Source organism: Thermobia domestica, chromosome 18 (genome assembly GCF_964235325.1).
Source record: "Thermobia domestica chromosome 18, izTheDome1.hap1.1, whole genome shotgun sequence".
In the NCBI taxonomy this organism is placed as follows: Eukaryota; Metazoa; Arthropoda; class Insecta; order Zygentoma; family Lepismatidae; genus Thermobia; species Thermobia domestica.
Genome location: NC_137471.1, coordinates 67456989 through 67475322, shown reverse-complemented (window position 1 = coordinate 67475322; position 18334 = coordinate 67456989). Strand labels below are relative to the sequence as shown.

The 18334-nt window shown below is 37.9% G+C and overlaps 1 protein-coding gene across 1 annotated transcript; it reads right to left on the bottom strand.

The window, feature by feature from the left end:
* Positions 1-13143: 13143 nt before the first annotated feature.
* On the bottom strand, positions 13144-17346 carry LOC145675120 (uncharacterized). Its single transcript, XM_081745489.1, has one exon. The coding sequence runs from the start codon at positions 17344-17346 to the stop codon at positions 13144-13146; it is 4203 nt and encodes a 1400-aa protein (XP_081601615.1).
* Positions 17347-18334: the final 988 nt, after the last annotated feature.

The following is an 18334-nucleotide window of genomic DNA, read 5'->3' as shown; positions in this document are numbered from 1 at the left end:
TCCAAAAAACAAACTTTTATTTGAGCATCTTCTTCTAGAACACCACGTCACAGCCTTCTTACTTAATGAAACCTTTCTGACTTCATCTCATGCCTGCCGCTTACCACATTATACAATGATCCATGCAGAAAACACTGTTCCAGCACTACGAGCTAACGGGGGAGTAGCCATTGGTTTCTCGCCTTCTTTACCATTTCGGCAGCACCACTACAACACAACACCATTACCAGAATACCTTCTTGCTACAGTTTATTTTAAAAATATCGTCCTTACTCTGGCTACTATATACATTCGACCAGGGCACCCCCTTCCATATCAATTTGTGCAATACATCTCCAATAGCTATCGTTCGTATCTCATCATGGCCGATTTCAATATGCACAGTCGCACCAATCAGGAAAGAACAAATCTTCAGAACTTCATCACAACTAACACCACAGGTATTATTGTTCATCTCCCTCAAGCTACTCGCCCAATTTCCGACACCACGCCCGACATCGTTATAGTTTCTAACAATCTCATAACTCACTGCACCGTCGAAGTTCTTGACCTTCTCGGGAGTGACCACGCACCTATCAAATTAACATATCAATCACGTTCACTGAATACCGCACGTTCACTAATACCACCACGGACTAGTTTACGCTTTGATAAAGCAAATTGGGAACAATACCGCCTTCACATTTCCCGTCACACCCTTCATCTCAAGGACCCGACTACTGAAGAAGAGTTAGATGCTACAGTCGACAGAATCACCACTGTCATTCAAGATGCAAGTACCACCTGCATCCCAACTTTAACAACTACTTCATTTACACCTCATCTTCCTCCGCAATATCTCACTCTGATCAAACGCTCACGCCAGTCTTACAGGGAATTTCTCCAAACACGCAATCCGGAAGCATTACGTCATCATAGACAACTCCAGCGTATGGTCCATAATTATATTAAGGCCTACAAGCTTCGGTGCTGGGTAAAGGCTTGCAATAATCTCTCTGACACTACTCATCCCAGCAAATATTGGAAACGATTCAATATACTTTGTGGAAAGTCTTCCACACCAAAGTATCCTCTCTTACTAGGTGACACTCCCGCATCTACAGATACTGCAAAAGCAAATGCTTTCGCCAACCATTTACAAACTATATTCACACCTACCAGGTCAGACAACGCTCCCCATGTGGTCGACAGGCTTAACACTTCATCACCACAACTTCAACCGAATATTCACCATGCACTACCTGCCAATTCACCCATAACAATGCCGATTACCATACAAGAGATCACCCAAGTCGTTCATAACAAACGAAATACCGCCCCTGGCTTAGACAATATAACGTATCGACACATTAAAGAATGTCCGGGCAGTCTGTTAATCTTACTTGCGCATATATATACTTTCATATTCCGCACTGGATACTTTCCAGTATCTTGGAAGACATCAAAAACGCTAATGTTCCTTAAACCTAATAAACCGCCACAGGATGTAGCTTCTTACCGTCCCATACAATTAACTTCTACATTTAGTAAAATCCTGGAACGCATATTAGTTAAACGTTTACATCAGTATTTGACCAATCGCAATCTTATTCCTTTCACACAAGCAGGCTTCCGACCATCATTCTCTATAAACGATCAGCTCCTCCGACTTACGTCACTCATCACTCAGCAATATAATTCAGTTCAACCTTCCTGTCTGGTGCTATTCGATCTAGAAAAAGCCTTTGACAAAGTTTGGCATACTGGGCTCATATACAAACTCCATGCATTACACCTGCCAATAATATATATTCGTTTCATTTACAGTTTCATCTCCAACCGCCTCGCATACATCTCTGTGAACAACAGCCTGTCACACCCTATTTTTCTACTCTCAGGTGTACCACAAGGTTCGGCCTTGTCCCCCTTACTTTACCTACTATATGTTGCCGACATGCCTAGGCTTCCCGATAGGATCCATCTATTTCAGTATGCCGACGATACCGCTTTCCTTGCTTTATGCAACACCATTCAACAAATAAACCATGTCTTACAGATTGCAATTAACCGCTTTACCTCCTGGTGTCATCTTTGGAAACTTTCTATAAATGCGGCTAAAACCCAAGCTATTGTCTTTCTCCCACCACGTCGAAGATCAAAAGTACGTCGCAATCCTCGCCATCTCTCACTTCATGTAGATCATGAACGTATCCGACTCAGTAACACAGTCACTTATCTCGGAATTACTTACGACCGCCACTTAACATGGAATAAACATCTTGCAACTATCACGGCGAAAGCATATAATAGACTCAATTTACTGAAACGTTTAACTGGTACGACATGGGGACTCAACACACAGACAATCTTAAACACATACAAAGTTTTCTTACGGCCAACTTTAACATATGGATTCACTGCATGGATAGCTGCGTCAGCTAAATTCTACCAAAAACTTTTGATCCTCGAAAGACACGCTTTCCGCATAGCCTTCCGTGTCCGATTGCCTAGCCCTACCCAGGAACTATATCAACGCATAACTTTCCCCACATTACAATATTACCTCGAAAAACTACGTCTCACTTATATCACCAAACGTTTCCAAATCCAGCACCCTTTACTTCATGATACTATGCGATACCTTGCTTTGAATCCCACACCACAACGTTATTACCATACCCCCTTGACTTTGCTGTTTACACTCTATCAGTACATTTTACCTCCTCGAGATCCTTCGCTCTTACTCATATCTGACTATATCATTGATGAACATCTTCCGCTCATTCACCCATCATACCATGCACAGTAATTACCTTTGTCTACTCACTTGGGCTCCCCCTGTTCTCATCATCGCCTAGAGATGCCCCTAGGCAGAAGATAGTTTCATTTGTCTGACTAACAAAACCCACGTGTTGTCCTGTGCTTCGCACCTCGTCTCATTCTTCATCCTCATTACAAACATATCAAAATTTCATTAATCATCTCTATATATTATTTTGTGCTACTTGTATATCCTTATTAAATTTTCTTCATTGTATTTTATATCATATAATTTTTTCATGTAAGTTCAGTTATTTGTTATAGTTATCACTTGCTATATATATGTATGTTTTTCCTTTCACAATGGTAAGGATCAAAGTTCCTTACGTCCTTTTGTTAGTTAATGTAAGACATAATACTAAATAATTTAATAAAGCACATAGACCACCAACTGTACCTCGCACCTAAAATCCTTTTCGTCACTCACCTCACAGAGGGCGTAACCCTCTTATAGGTTGCTAGCCACTTTGGCTAGCGGGTAATAAAAAAAAAAAAAATTTGTCGTAACAAAGAATCACATAAAAACACAAGGTAGACAACTTCTACAAATTACTGTCTCAATCAAGCATTGAAACTAGATGCCAGTAAAATGTTGTATTAGTTTCTAAAACCTCGTGTAATATTTTGTTATCTCAGAAATCAAGTTATTCCTGTTGAGCTGAAATTATCGTTTTGCCACCTATTGAGGCCTCTTAATTTTCCTTAAGCATTGGCGCAACTGGGATATTTTGCTAAGGGGTGCATGGGCCTTTACAGTGACGTAGTCAGAAACAAACCAAAGAAGAGGGACTAATTATACAGCCAGCCACACACAAAAAAATAAATAAAATAAAATAAAAGTTCTGTATACCGGACTCCAGGGTATGAATTTCATGTAATTTGTTACACAGAATCCAAATTTCGAAACCCTAGAACCAAGGGTGCCCATGTTGTGGCTTCCAAGGGGGGGCAAGTAAGCGACGTTTCAAAAATAGTTTCAAAATTTTGCTGTAACTAACGTAAAAATTCTATTGGATTTTCGATATTCTGAAGTACAATTTCCCCTAGGGAGGGCGAGCGCTCCACCTTATCCCCCCTGATGGGCGCCCTTGCCTGGGGCTAGTAAAAATGTGTGGCCCCTGTTGACTTCACTTAATATATTTCTCTGAATGTACAGTAGGAAAGTTAAGGGAATGCATGTAGTTCTACGACATCAACGATGCCATGCATCAAATTATACAGAGTGTTTCAGGGACATGATTCCTGACACCAAGATAAGACGAAAAGTATAGACCAACCTGGGTGCACAAATGCTTCCTTTCCGAGTTATAGGCTGCCAAAAACATAAAAGAACATAGCTCCAAAACTATGGGACCTACCATAATCGGATCAAGACTTCACTTAGGAACTAATATGTGCCCTATCCAAAAGTTCATGTTTCAGAACCCTAAGGTACTCATGTAACAATTTTTATAGAGGGAGTTTGACAACATCCATACAATTTGAAGTACTTACCAACTACCTCAATGAAAATTGATGCAGAAGTACCGCAGGATTGTGAAGCTTGGATATTTGAGTAGGGCACATACATTTCCTAAGTGAAGTTTTGACCCTCTTACGGTAGGTCTTGTAGTTTTGGAGCTATGGACCTTTAAAGTTTTTTTTACATGTTTTCGGCAGCTTAAAACTCCGAAAGGAAGCATTTGTGCACCCAGGTTGGTCTATACTTTGTCGTCTTATCTTGGTGTCAGGAATCATCTCTCAATTGTTGTCGGTGTTGTTTTGAAACACCCTGTATATCAAATAGGATAATCTTCGATACAGTCTTTTCCCTCTTCTTAAATCCGACCTTCCTACCTCGTAATATTTTCTCCCCTGTTTCTCATGATATCTACATTTTCATTAGGTATACGAAGGGGGAGAAATGTCAAATTCTTTGCAATTATAGTTATTGCAAATGTTGTCCAAGTTTATGTTATTTTCTTTTTGTTCGCAAAATCTAGTGGAATTATTCCTTTGTGTATCAAATAATAAAATCTATCCGTATTTTTGTCTTTTACCCTCCTTTACCTTTAAACTAATCCTATGCTTTTTTTCACCCTGTCCATAAAGAATATCTCTTCCCACTTAACCGTGGACAATGTCTATGAAATATTTTGTCTGTGTGAAGAAGGCAAGTAAATGAAGAAATAGGGAATACATACAAAAGAAAGGAGGTATAATGGCAGATCAGGCGTCACTCCGATAACACATAGCCATAAACGAAAAAAATTGCAAGTCATCCCCCATACACTGCCCATACAAAATAGTGTGTTTCGTTCGGTTGAGAGAGGGGAGAAGGGGGTAGGAGAAACATGATAGGGGAGAGGGGAGGGATGGAGTAGAGAAAATGTAATGTTATGAGTGAAAGAAATAAAAGAGAGAGAGAGAGAGAAAGGTTCGCTTTCAACATACAAATGCGTCCAGCAACAGTAAAAAGATATAAAGTTAAAATGAGGGATGTACCTAATTCCTATTCGCACCGGCAGACAACCCTGACTGTTCCGATTGCTAAGCACACACAGTTATACTAGCATCGTTGCAATACCATAGATTTTTCACACGATTTTTTCGAAAAATGAAATCACTTTCTGTCCTGAAAAATCCAGGATAGCATACAGTATATCTACCCACCAAACTCATCCGGTCTGCAACGAAGTTGGGACGATGGTAGAGCTCGATAAGCAAATGTATTACAAGTATGCATATGTATAACAAGTAAGTTTCTGACTCAGATGGATTGGGTCAATGAAAACTTGATCCATGACTTATTGACGCAAGACTCACCGTGAACTACTCCGACCCACCAACCACCATGACACACCCTGACCCACTGTGACCCACCACCCACCAAAAAAAAAACATAGTCATCAACTCTGACCTATGAACTATACCCTCCTCTCCACTGAATAAAGTTTGCACTTGTAATAGAACAAGGCTGTGAAATTATCACTAATCGGAGTTTGAATTTCTGTCAGTCACTCAAACACCGGTCTGTGGATCTGCAGCGGTGGATCTGACCTTTATGATATAAAATGGTAATGTTTGTCATGGAGCATATTACGATAAATTTCAATTTAATTATCATATATAATTGTTTCCTTGTTCAATTACAAATACGTTTCAGCGAAAAATAAGATGAAATTTGAAAATCTCAAATCAAAGGTAAAGTAGAAAAAAAGTATAAAATTCGACTGTGTCTCGAAAGCCATATAGTAACCCCATATTTCTACAACTACAATTACAAATATCAATATGCAAAAGTACCTGAAGTTTCTTTTTCTTCAAGCCTCATCACAGGTAAGTAAATGTATAGAAACAAATTAAAAAGAAAGAAAAATGGAAGCCTTGAAAGTAAAGCAGACAAATTCATCAGTGTTCAGAAGATACTGTCTATAATGCACTGAGCAGAATGAGTCGTACTGGATCGGTGCGTCCTACTGTGTCATGGTGGGTCAGTGGATCAGAATGAGTCACGATGGGTGATGGGTCTCAGGTGACACGTACTGGTGACCCATGACCCATGACCCACTCACAAATCATGACCTATTTGATCCAGTTGACCCACAACGCACTGACTCACTCCATCTCTGATTTCTGGTACCCGAATAAATGGGCCAGCAAATTCAGAGTCATGTGTCCGAAACAAAAATTACATTAACTCGACTCATCTATCTGGATCAAATTTGCCTTGATTTTAGATCTTCACTTGCTATACAAGCTTGTATATTATAGTATGCAGACTTTTGGTTCCCGAGTTATGAGCAGTGATGAGTGTCTACGCGTAAAAATCAATAGTTTATGTTTACGTAGAAATAAAAAAAATCACAACGGGAATCGAGCTCGGGACATTCCGCCTTTAGAAACAGTCGGTCGGAAAGGCCCGGGCCAACCATACTGAGAGGTTTTTCCTGCGTCGCTGGCTGCATTATTCCTTCTTTATTTCCCTACTTCCCTAGTAGTGTAATCGACAAGAGACGTCATATCTTATACGCAACGGGTTAAATTGGCCAGTGTCGAAAACTTATAAATATAATGTGTAATTTCGAATTTCTGAAGTCGCGAAAGGAGTCAGACAAAGAGTACGTATGATGAATAGGGTGGATCGAAAAAACACTCTTTTCGAAATTGATTTTGCGGCAGGGCTATTTTTGCGTCTTTACCTCAATATCACGTAAACAAAATCCTAAGTCGATTGGTAATGTCCTTCAGGTGACGACTTGACCCTCATTTTTTAAAGTGATAATTTGTAGCTTTTCACATTGAAAAAAAAAAAACACGTGATATTCCTTTAGAGGTAGGAATTGTTTTTTTTTTTTTTTTCTTGCTCCCTTAGCACATAGAAAAATTTCAGTTCGATAAGTCATATCATTCAGGTGACAACTTGACTCCAAAAATATGTTGAAACGTGTTAAAATTTGAGAAAATTCAATAATATACCAAAAATTTATATCAATGTTTTCCTCTTATTTTACGGTAATAATTACAGAAAAAAAGATAGTTGAAAGGTTTTTTAAAAGTATCAATGGCTGCATCACGTACGAGTGATCACCAATAATCCACTGGCGGGGAGGAAGGAAGTGATGTAATAAAGTTAAAGGTTGAAGTGTACGCAAAGCTTATGCAAATCATAATTCATTTTTGTGTTTGGATATACTAATTTGTCGTTTTAATGTTTTTCGGCGTGAAATTTTCAAGAAGAAAATATTTTGTAGCTATTCGCTTATTTCTAAATTGTAGTAATTACATATTTAGAAGTAACCCAGAACTATCCACGAGTTGGTGACTGCAAACTGAGTTCCGCCTTTCCATACGCGTGTCTTATCAAGCTGGTAGGTCATTGTCTAAGTGTCACAGTCTACTAGTGTCTAGAATACAGGGCGAAAAAATAGAACTATTGCCCACTTGGAACATACTTTGGGAAAAGCACTAGAATTTTTTTTGTATGTTACACTCCAATCAGTTATCCCTTAGACATCTGTTCGAAAGTTTGCATGGGAAAAGCACCGGTTCAAATATATATTCTGGACCTACTGGAAGATTACTAGAATCCTACGATAGTCTAAATGTTAAAGAATTTCAGCCAATTGTGGTTCATTTGGTCGACGAGTTTCAAGAATTGGACAATTTGAGCACCGACCAAGAGTCAGGGGCGGATCCAGGACCGACTTCTGGGGGGGGGGTTCTCATACTGCTACTTTTAAGGGCTCCAAACTTTGGGATGGGTTTTATTTATATATATAAAATAAGAAAGTTTCCTCTTCTGGGGGGGACAATCGTTCCGATAGCCTCCCTGGATCCGCCCCTGCCAAGAGTACCTGCTCGACATTTGCATAGCAATCGCAACAGGACAGTGTTCTACAAACATAGAAAGGATAAATTTGGAAAGATGCACAAAACCTGTGGTTGACAACAGTGTCCCGAATCCTGCGTCTTTACTTAGCCATCCATGACACCGATATGAACAAGGACAGCATCACGTCCCTAGCCCTCTACATTATGAAAGCTTATGCTTCCACATGGTTTTCCATTGAAAGAAAACCATCTTGCACAGTCCTAAATGAGACACAAATTAATTACGTTTCATTCAAGAGTTATTTTTGACGTTACGTATAATAGTCTAATTTAGTCTTGTACTGATTTTCCATTGTTCAAGGCTATTTATTAACTTAATTTGTTGTTTCGTTTATTTTAAAAATGGTTGGTGTCAAATAAATTAGAAAAGTCCTCGTAACTTGTGCTCTCGTTTGTGAAATATGTTCCTTGGTCTTTTGGAACCTTTTTCTTCTTCCGGTTGTATATTTTTCTTGTTTCGTAAATTAAATGTAATTACATTTATTAGTACTTTTTGTTATTGTATTAACATTGTTTGTTCATACAATGAGTTTTAATTATATTGAACTACAGCCCTCTCTGTAAATCGAAAATTTATAGATTCTTTCTCAGCAACACTTGTTATCACACAGTATGTTACTTTCTTGTGAAATACTTATAGTCTCATAACATTATTCTTTCACGACAACAGAATAAGGGCATCTGTTAGGAACAGAATTAAACTACCCGTTTAATCTTCCTCTAAAACCATGTTGCATTTTTGCCTCCTTTATTCTCTGCTAAAACCACAGACTACTACACAGACAAGTTTTTCACCTCTTGCTACAACAGTTTCTCACCTCTTGCTACAAACTTAACATCCTCCCACCTTTGATTAATACATTAATCAAACAAATATATATATTACATAAGGTACAGTCTCAATCCAAAAATTTCTTAGGGAATTTCACTTGCCTACCACTCCTTGTGGTTACAGTCTTTTCAACTTTAGGTACACTTGAAATCCCTTTAACTTTCTCTGCAAGTAGTTCCTCACCGGAAGTTACTTCCAAAGGAAACACACGTTGAATGGGTCGAATCATCTCACCTGATGAAGTTTTCAAACGAACAACTCTGTGCAGTCCGTCTCTACCAGGATACACGTCAATGACTTTAGCCAAGGGCCAAGCCACTCTCTTCTTATCTTCTAGCTCCAACAGAACTACATCACCTTTCTTGATGTTTTGGTAAGTATCTGTCTTCCCAGGCCGTTGTATTAACTGGCTTAAATATTCATTCCGGAAGCGTTTCCTTAAACTATCTCTTAAATTTTGTTGATGTCGAAATTTCTTGTCAAAAAAGAAACGATCCAGATTATCTAAATCTGGTACACCTACATTAGAAATATCTTGCAAGAACATTGCAGGTGTAATAGGAATGGGATCATGTGGATCATCAGAAACATAAGTCAGGGGTCTTGAATTTACTGTAGCCTTACAGCGATACATTCCTATTATAATTAATCTGTACCCATTTTACCAACACTGATCAGAGGCGCAATAATTAAGCATATAGCTTAGATGTAATTAAAAGAAAGAACGCTGTTATTGACAGGACATGTTGTCATGGGAAAAGACTATGACAAAAACTATCAGTTTGTTATTGACAAGATTATTAGTTGTTATGGGAAAGATCATTACTGAGTTATACACACGAAATTGGAAGATATGTACAAAAGCTATGGTTGCTGTTGATATTTCATGTACGTATAAAACAGAAGAATAAATCGACGATATCTGGACACAATTCATGTTTATGGTTAGTAATTAGTAGTTGATATATTTATTATAATAACGTAGTGATTTAAAGGTACATAAACGAATCAGGGCTAAAGCGAAGTGTTTTTATAATATATTTCGTTTTATCTGGTGCCGAAGACACGGGACTATACTATACTATTTAGTTCCGAAGAATAGTAAGAACTGAGTTTATGTGTATACGTATTTTATGAGTTTCACTACTTTGAGAAGTGGGAAGAGAATCCAAAGAATTAGCAATATGCAGGATTCCGAGATTGAAGAAGTACCCAGTATTTCAAATGAAACCATATCTGGAAATGCCGTAACTGTGTCTGAACATTTCTATTCTAATCTTGTTGATACGATTAGTCAATTACTAGATGCTAAATTTGATCAACAACAAAAATTGTACGAAGAAAAGCTAGATAAAAAGCTAGAACAGATACTAGATGCTAAATTCGAACAATACAATAAAAAGCTAGAACAGATACTAGATGCTAAATTCGAACAACACAATGAAAAGCTAAAACAGAAATTTGATCGACAACAAAAATTGTACGATGAAAAGCTAGATGAAAAGCTAGATGAAGATGGACGAAACGAAAATAGTGAAGAACAAGATGGTAATGAAACCATAGAACCTGTGACGAATGATGATACGGAAGATGCTACAATTGAAGAAGAACCGTCATCTCCGGTCAAGAAAACCTCCACTACTACTACAGGCGTATTCAAAATTGAAGTGAAAGGTCTGCCGAGATTATACCGGTTAGGGAAATTGAAGAAATTGTTGACTGATAATTTGAAGTTGGGAAGCCATACTATTAAGTCGCCGAAAAGAGCGAGTTCTTGGATTTATTTGATCTTCAAAACTGAAGAAGACCAACAGATGGCAGTAAAGATTTTGAATGGATACAGTTGGAAGAAGCGAGTTCTTTCAGCCGAAGTTGTCGAAGCTGATCAACGTAAGCGAAAATTGGAAAACTCTGTTGATAAGGATTATAAAAAGGCGAAAGTTCAGTTATCCGTAGAAGACAGAATAAAACAGGCTACAATACCTTTGTGGGATGTTAATTATAGAGAACAGTTGAAGAAGAATACTGAAGAAATAAAATCTTCACTCACGCGACTAATGGATTTGTTGCCGAGAAGGAATTTAGATTTAACAAATTGGGCAGAAGAAAGAAAAGAGAAGAATGAAGGACTTGCTGACTTTCTGAAGCATTCGTCTATAGAGAAGATTACGGATGATTTGAAAGATTATGTCCAAAACAGAGAAAGAAACTGCTTGAACGTAACATCGCTCTATTTCCAGATCTTCAATGAAAAGGAAGAAGGTGAGAAACCTCCACCACTACAGCTGTTGTTCAAGAAAGAATATGTGAAAGAAACTATATGTGACATGAATTTTCGAGTATCTCCAGATTATTATTTTCAAGTGAATACTTTGATGCTGTATACTTCCATCGCAGAAATGGTTGAAGTTGACGAAGAAACTTCCTTGGTAGATGTGTGTTGTGCCATTGGAGGAATTGGATTTATTTTTGCTAAGAGTTGTGCTCAAATTCTTAGCATAGATGTAGTTGAAGATGGCTGTATTCCCGTTTGTGACTTATCGTTTAGCTTGATTGAATCTTTTGGCCATGTAACTTAGATTTGAGTTACGGATGGATAACAATTCCTAATTTATTCTCTCAGATGTTATGAGTTGTGTTATGAATACTTCATTTGGACTTTATATTTGAGCAACATGTTATGATGTGATTAATTTATCTTATCTTTGTATTAACTTTGAATGTTATGTTTACCTTTATTTTACTTTACATGTTCAAAAGAGATTTGATTGTGTTAACTTGAAATCCATGACAGTGAACTTAAATTGAAGCTTTTAAATGTAATTATTACCTTCTGATCTTGTTGTTGACGTGTGATATGATGGCAATCTTAATTGTAAATAATGTTGTTTGTATATGAATGTTATCGCTCAATGTAAAAGAGGAACAATTAACTAGTAACTCTGTGTAAGTCATCAGTTACTTATAATTTTGAATAGACCCACAAATAATATTTTTTAATGAATCGACGCTTTATGATATGTGATTAGTAATAAAAGAAAAATGTTGTTATAAATGAATTGATATATATATATAGAGAAAGAAGAGAAAAGTAAACTACTTATATTGATGTAATAATAATAATTAATAGGAGAGTTGATTTAGTAATAATTAGTACGAGGGCTATTCAAAAAGTGAATGTTTTGAAAATATACAGGGTTCTTTCCTTCACTATAATACTGTTACGGAATTCCCGTTCTGGGCGACATTCATACAGCGATACATTCCTATTATAATTAATCTGTACCCATTTTACCAACACTGATCAGAGGCGCAATAATTAAGCATATAGCTTAGATGTAATTAAAAGAAAGAACGCTGTTATTGACAGGACATGTTGTCATGGGAAAAGACTATGACAAAAACTATCAGTTTGTTATTGACAAGATTATTAGTTGTTATGGGAAAGATCATTACTGAGTTATACACACGAAATTGGAAGATATGTACAAAAGCTATGGTTGCTGTTGATATTTCATGTACGTATAAAACAGAAGAATAAATCGACGATATCTGGACACAATTCATGTTTATGGTTAGTAATTAGTAGTTGATATATTTATTATAATAACGTAGTGATTTAAAGGTACATAAACGAATCAGGGCTAAAGCGAAGTGTTTTTATAATATATTTCGTTTTAGCCTCACAATCACATACAATGGTCAGTAACTCCTCATACTGTAGAGATGCACGTCCCAATACTCTCCTTAGAAGCCTTTTGACAATCTGTATAAGTCTCTCCCAGAAACCACCCCACCATGCCGCTGTAGGCGGATTGAATTTCCATTCGATTCTTCTTACTGAGGCTTCTCTTTGTATTTCATTCCAGTCCACTTCATTGAGCAAATTACTTGCGCCTACGAAATTTGTCCCATTATCACTAAACACAATCTTCGGACGTCCTCGCCGAGCAATGAATCTTCTAAATCCAAGCAGGAAACTCTTAGTGGACAAAGATGTGGTGAGTTCAAGGTGAACAGCTCTTATCACAGCACACGTAAATAGGATAATCCAAGCTTTTGTACCATCTTTCAAAATAAGAGGGCCACTTAAATCAACACCGGTCACTTCAAATGGAGAAGCATCTCGTATTCGCTCTTCAGGTAGCGGAGCGGGAATGCACTGAATCCCTTTTTGTTTCATGTCGTTTACATCTAACACATTGAGCAAGAATCCTTTTTACCGTTCTTCTACCTTTGAGAATCCAAAATCTTTCTCTGAGAGAAGTCAATACTACACTTACACCAGCATGATTCACACTGACATGTTGCTCAAAAATCAGCAATTCCACCAATTTATGCTTACTAGGTAGAATCATAGGGAACTTAAAATCTTCTTCATCCTGACGTTCTGTTAGCTTCGTCTTTACTCGGTAAATACCTTCCTTATCCTGGAAAATATCAAGAGACTTCAATTCGGACTTCCTGTCACTTGAAAGACTTTCGTCTTGTACGTTCCTGATTAAAATTCGTTCTGCCGAATTAAGCTCAATAGCTGTCAGCTCTCCGCAAACTCGTTCATTTGATTTCTTTGCATTGTTACAGAATCGAATAATCCAAGCAACCATTCTTACTATCTTTGAATACTTCGAAAAATAGGTACAGTACCACGGATCTACTTTACTCTCAACGTACATGCTCATCACCAATCCCTTTTTTCTTTCAGCACTTACTTCTTCTTTATTTGTCATGACAGTAGATCGAGGCCAGTCTGTTTCTTCTTGCTTGAGCCACTGGGGACCCTCCCACCATTGCGATTCTAAAAGTTTACTAACTGAACATCCTCGGGAAGGCAGGTCAGCCGGGTTATGCTGCCCTGAAATATGACGCCAATCTTCTACATTTGTTAAATTGCGTATTTCCTTCACTCTATTATTAACAAATGTTGCCCATGGTCCTTCACTCTGTATCCAACACAAAGCTGTAGATGAATCCGTCCAAAAATGTTCTTTGATCTTTTCAAAACCCATTGCTGTTTTCACAAAATTCGCTAAACGAGCTCCTATGAAACATGCCAGTAATTCTAATCTAGGTATAGTGATACCCTTCAGTGGCGCGATTCTCGATTTAGCTTGCAATAATTGTACTGAAACAGTGCCATTAACCTCAGTTCTCAAAAACACTACTGCCGCATAGGACATTTTAGATGAATCACAGAATATGTGTAAACTAGAAGATTCTATGTCTACAAACGAAACACTCCTAGGTATTTTTACAGTCCTTAACAAAGTAAGTTCTTCTAACCATTTAAGAAACTGTTTGCTTGTTTTTTCCGGTAATTCAGTATCCCAACTCAACTTTTCTTTCCACGTTTCCTGTAACCAGAGTTTTGGAAAAAGAGTAACAGGACAACTGAAACCAATTGGATCAAACACTCGTTGCGCAAAGGACAAAACAACTCTTCTCGTTACTTGTTCAGGAGGTTTCTCACTTAATTTTAGATCACAAAATAAAACATCATCTTGCTTGTCCCACAATAAACCTAGAACAGATATTGGTACACATTTCTGTTCTTCTTTGCACAACGTAGTATGCTCCCATCCTCTTAACTCAAATTTTCCTTCAGCCATAATGTTCGTTGCTTGTTCAATAAACTCTTTCAATTCATTTTCAGAATCAACGGATGTTACACAATTATCAACATACATGGAAGTTTTAAGCTTTTCAGTTACACTACTATAAGGATAATTGTATTGTTTCAAGTGGTGGTCTATTACAGCATGCAAAAGAAAGGGACTACAGTTAACTCCAAAAACCACCCTGCGGTGTCGAAACACTTTAATCACCTGTTCATTATAATCTTGCCACCACAAAAAACGTAAGTAGTCGCGATCTGCTGGATTAATAGAGATTTGTAAAAAAGCTCTTCTTATGTCCGAAACAACACCTATCCCTTTCTTTCTGAAATTCATGAGAATGGCAGGAATAAGTTCTAACATATTAGGTCCCTTTGCTAGACAATCATTTAAGGAACGAGATCCCTTTTCTTTACACGAAGCGTCAAAAACAGGTCTAACATTTGTCGTGGAATTTTCTTTAAAGACTCCCCGATGAGGTAAATAATGCCCTCGATTACCTAACTCTTCTTCTGGAACTTCTTCTATAATTCCCTCATTTTCCCAGTCTTCAAAAATTGCGCTATACTCATCAAACTTTCCATCCGCTATTAATTTCTCACTTGCTTTTCTTAGTCGCTTCTCCGATAGATCTCGGTTATCGGGAATATCACTGTAGCCATCTAGCCAAGGTAAACAAGTCTCATATCTTCCCTCTTCGTTAACAGTTACAGTTTTCTCAAAATGATCTAAAACCGCTGCGTCTATTTCACTTTTTCTCAAGGTTTCACAGGGGTCAGAAATTCCTATGGCTTCTAAATTCCACAAATCTGCTAAACGTGTATTTTGATTCAAAAGAGTAAGAGTCACCATAGAATGAACACTTTCACTCATATACTCGACTAATTTTCCGACTACTACCCAACCTAGCACAGTTTGAATAGCAGTTAGACCACAATCTAAGTGATGCAAAGTTCCGGTATAAAGTTTACCCATAACATCAGCACCTAGCAATATTTCGATTTTTGGAGAACCGACTCCAATATCTGAGACAATTATATTATTTGCCTTCAACTCTTCAAGCCAAGGACCTGGTTTTAGTTTTGGTATGGGATTACAAATAACACTTTGATCCAAAGCCTGTATTTCAACTGCACCATTACCTACCTTACTTTTCAACATTATATTGTAACATTTATGTTCTGTTTTCTTCGAAGAACCACCTCCGAATAACGCATGTATTACTTGTTCAGTTTTCACTGGTGTGTAACACATCTCTTTAGCAGTACTAGACAAAATGTAGGACCGCTGAGAACCTGAATCAATGAGCGCCCTTACAATGCGCCTTTTACCGTTAGCTTCCAACACTACAGGTAAAGTTTGTAACACAACATCTTGTGTGCAACACTGATTAGACAGGGTAGCTTTAGGTTTCTCTTCCTCCTTTTCCGATTCGCTAGTATCCTTACGTTCGGACGGTAACTCCGCGCACATAATCACCCAATGTTTTTGTTTACAAATAACACACTGCACTTTTGCTTTGCACGCCTTTGAAAAATGCCCAACTTTTAAGCAAACAAAACACGCTTTTTTCTTTTTTACGAGTTCTTGCTTCTTGTTCAAAGAAAGCTTTGAAGCATGAAAACATTCCTTACTTTCGTGATGCTTATCACAAAAAATACAACTAACAGAATTTTTATTTCGTTCACCCACAAACAATTCACTCGCGGTCATAACGTGCTCCTCTTCTCTCTTCTTTTTCTCCCTCTTATTGGAAGCTTCCATTAACTTGAAACCCGTTTTTGCAAGTGATATTCTTTCCTCACCTTCAACTTCCGCTCTCAAGAACGCCAACAACTGGTTTAACTTGTCACCATATGTTCTTTCTTGCCCATCCTCGCTACTTATTGTGACACTAGCATTTCTCAACCACACTCTTAAAATGTCCTCTGGTATGCACGATTCAACCAATGGAAATAACATCGCAGCATACTTATCAGTAGTCATTCCTATGGATTCTAGTGCTCTCAAGTACGATTCAAGTTTATCATACAACTGTGACGTATCAACCTTGCACTTTGTACTTGTAGCGTTTTTAATGACTAATCCAAGCAGTTCCCTCACATAAAATTCTATTAATAACTCTTCCCTACCAAACCTATTTTTCAAACATTCAATAACCTTAGAATAATTCTCTGCTGTAGGCGGGAAACTATCCACTATTTCACGAGCTCTGGATCCTTGTACCGTGGCTTGGATCAAGTACTGGAACTTGTCTTCTTCTTCCATCAATCTATCCTCATGAATTCTTTTAAACTGGCTCCAGAAACTCAACCAGTTTTTAACTTCACCTCCATATTTTATTAGTTCAATTTTTGGCAGCTTCAACTTCCTCCTGGAAGTAGGCGAAGACACCACTGACACTTCACTACCTTTGTTTGACACTGCACGTGCACTAAAAAACATTTCAACCTCGATACGAGCGGCATCCATCTTTTCTCTATACTCTTCTGCCTTACCGAATTCCTGTTCAAAGTCCTCCTCTGTTTTCGTAGAATCTTGCAAAATCAATTCAGTCACTTTCCCGGTTAACTCTTCTAGTTCACCAGATAATCTTTCTAACGTAGCGAACTTTGTCCTTACAGATTTTTCTGAAACAGGTTCTTCTTTGAGCACTACTAACAATGCATTGTGCGCACGGGTGAAAGATGCCCGTACTACTTTTCGTTTTTGTACCAAGGATTCCATATTTTCTTTCTTTGTATTCACACAAAATTACTGAGACAATAATTTGTACTTTCTTGCAAGTTTCTATCACGTCTCGAGGTCACCAAAATGTTAGGAACAGAATTAAACTACCCGTTTAATCTTCCTCTAAAACCATGTTGCATTTTTGTCTCCTTTATTCTCTGCTAAAACCACAGACTACTACACAGACAAGTTTTTCACCTCTTGCTACAACAGTTTCTCACCTCTTGCTACAAACTTAACAGCATCATTTAGGGGGACGAGAAACAATTACCCCTCCCTGAGTTTCAGGAACACATGCATATACTAATAATAAAAGCGAAACGCTTTATGTAGGTGGACAATATCTTCAACCCCCGCCCCCGGAAAAGTGACGTTATGGCAACAGAACGAGAGGATTGCTAATGAATCTTTTGGTTGATTGGTTTCTTGAATTATTGTATAAAAAAAAACTACGTCAAGTGTTATATAAGATAGGACTTGCTATGTAAGGTAGAACTCGAACTAATACTCGAATCTCCCCCGCCTAGCATCGAAGCCGCCCCCCCCCCACACACACATACATACATACATACATACACAAAGTACTGAGCCACAAAGAAAGAACAAGAAGGTAATGAAAATTAGATCGTATAGTATTTGAGAAGAAATTGAATTATGACTGATGTGGTGAAAAGCAGGGCTAGGCCTGGCTTAAGTTGCTTGGACCAGTTGCTCACAATTGGGCTCCGCCTAAAGGGCACCCACGGTAGAGTACAATCTACTTTCTAGTGCCGTCTTAGGAACACAATGGATCCCTGGGCAAACTAGTGTGTTGCGGCCCCTATGATTAAATTTTGCAGGTAAACATATAATTAATATCTACAATCCTGATCGCGAAACTCTTGGCCACTTAACCATCAAGCCCATGCGTTAAGATAAGACAGCTCTGCTATCTCGTCTTGTCAAGTATCCAACCCCTCATTCTCCGTTCTCCTCCACAGGGGCA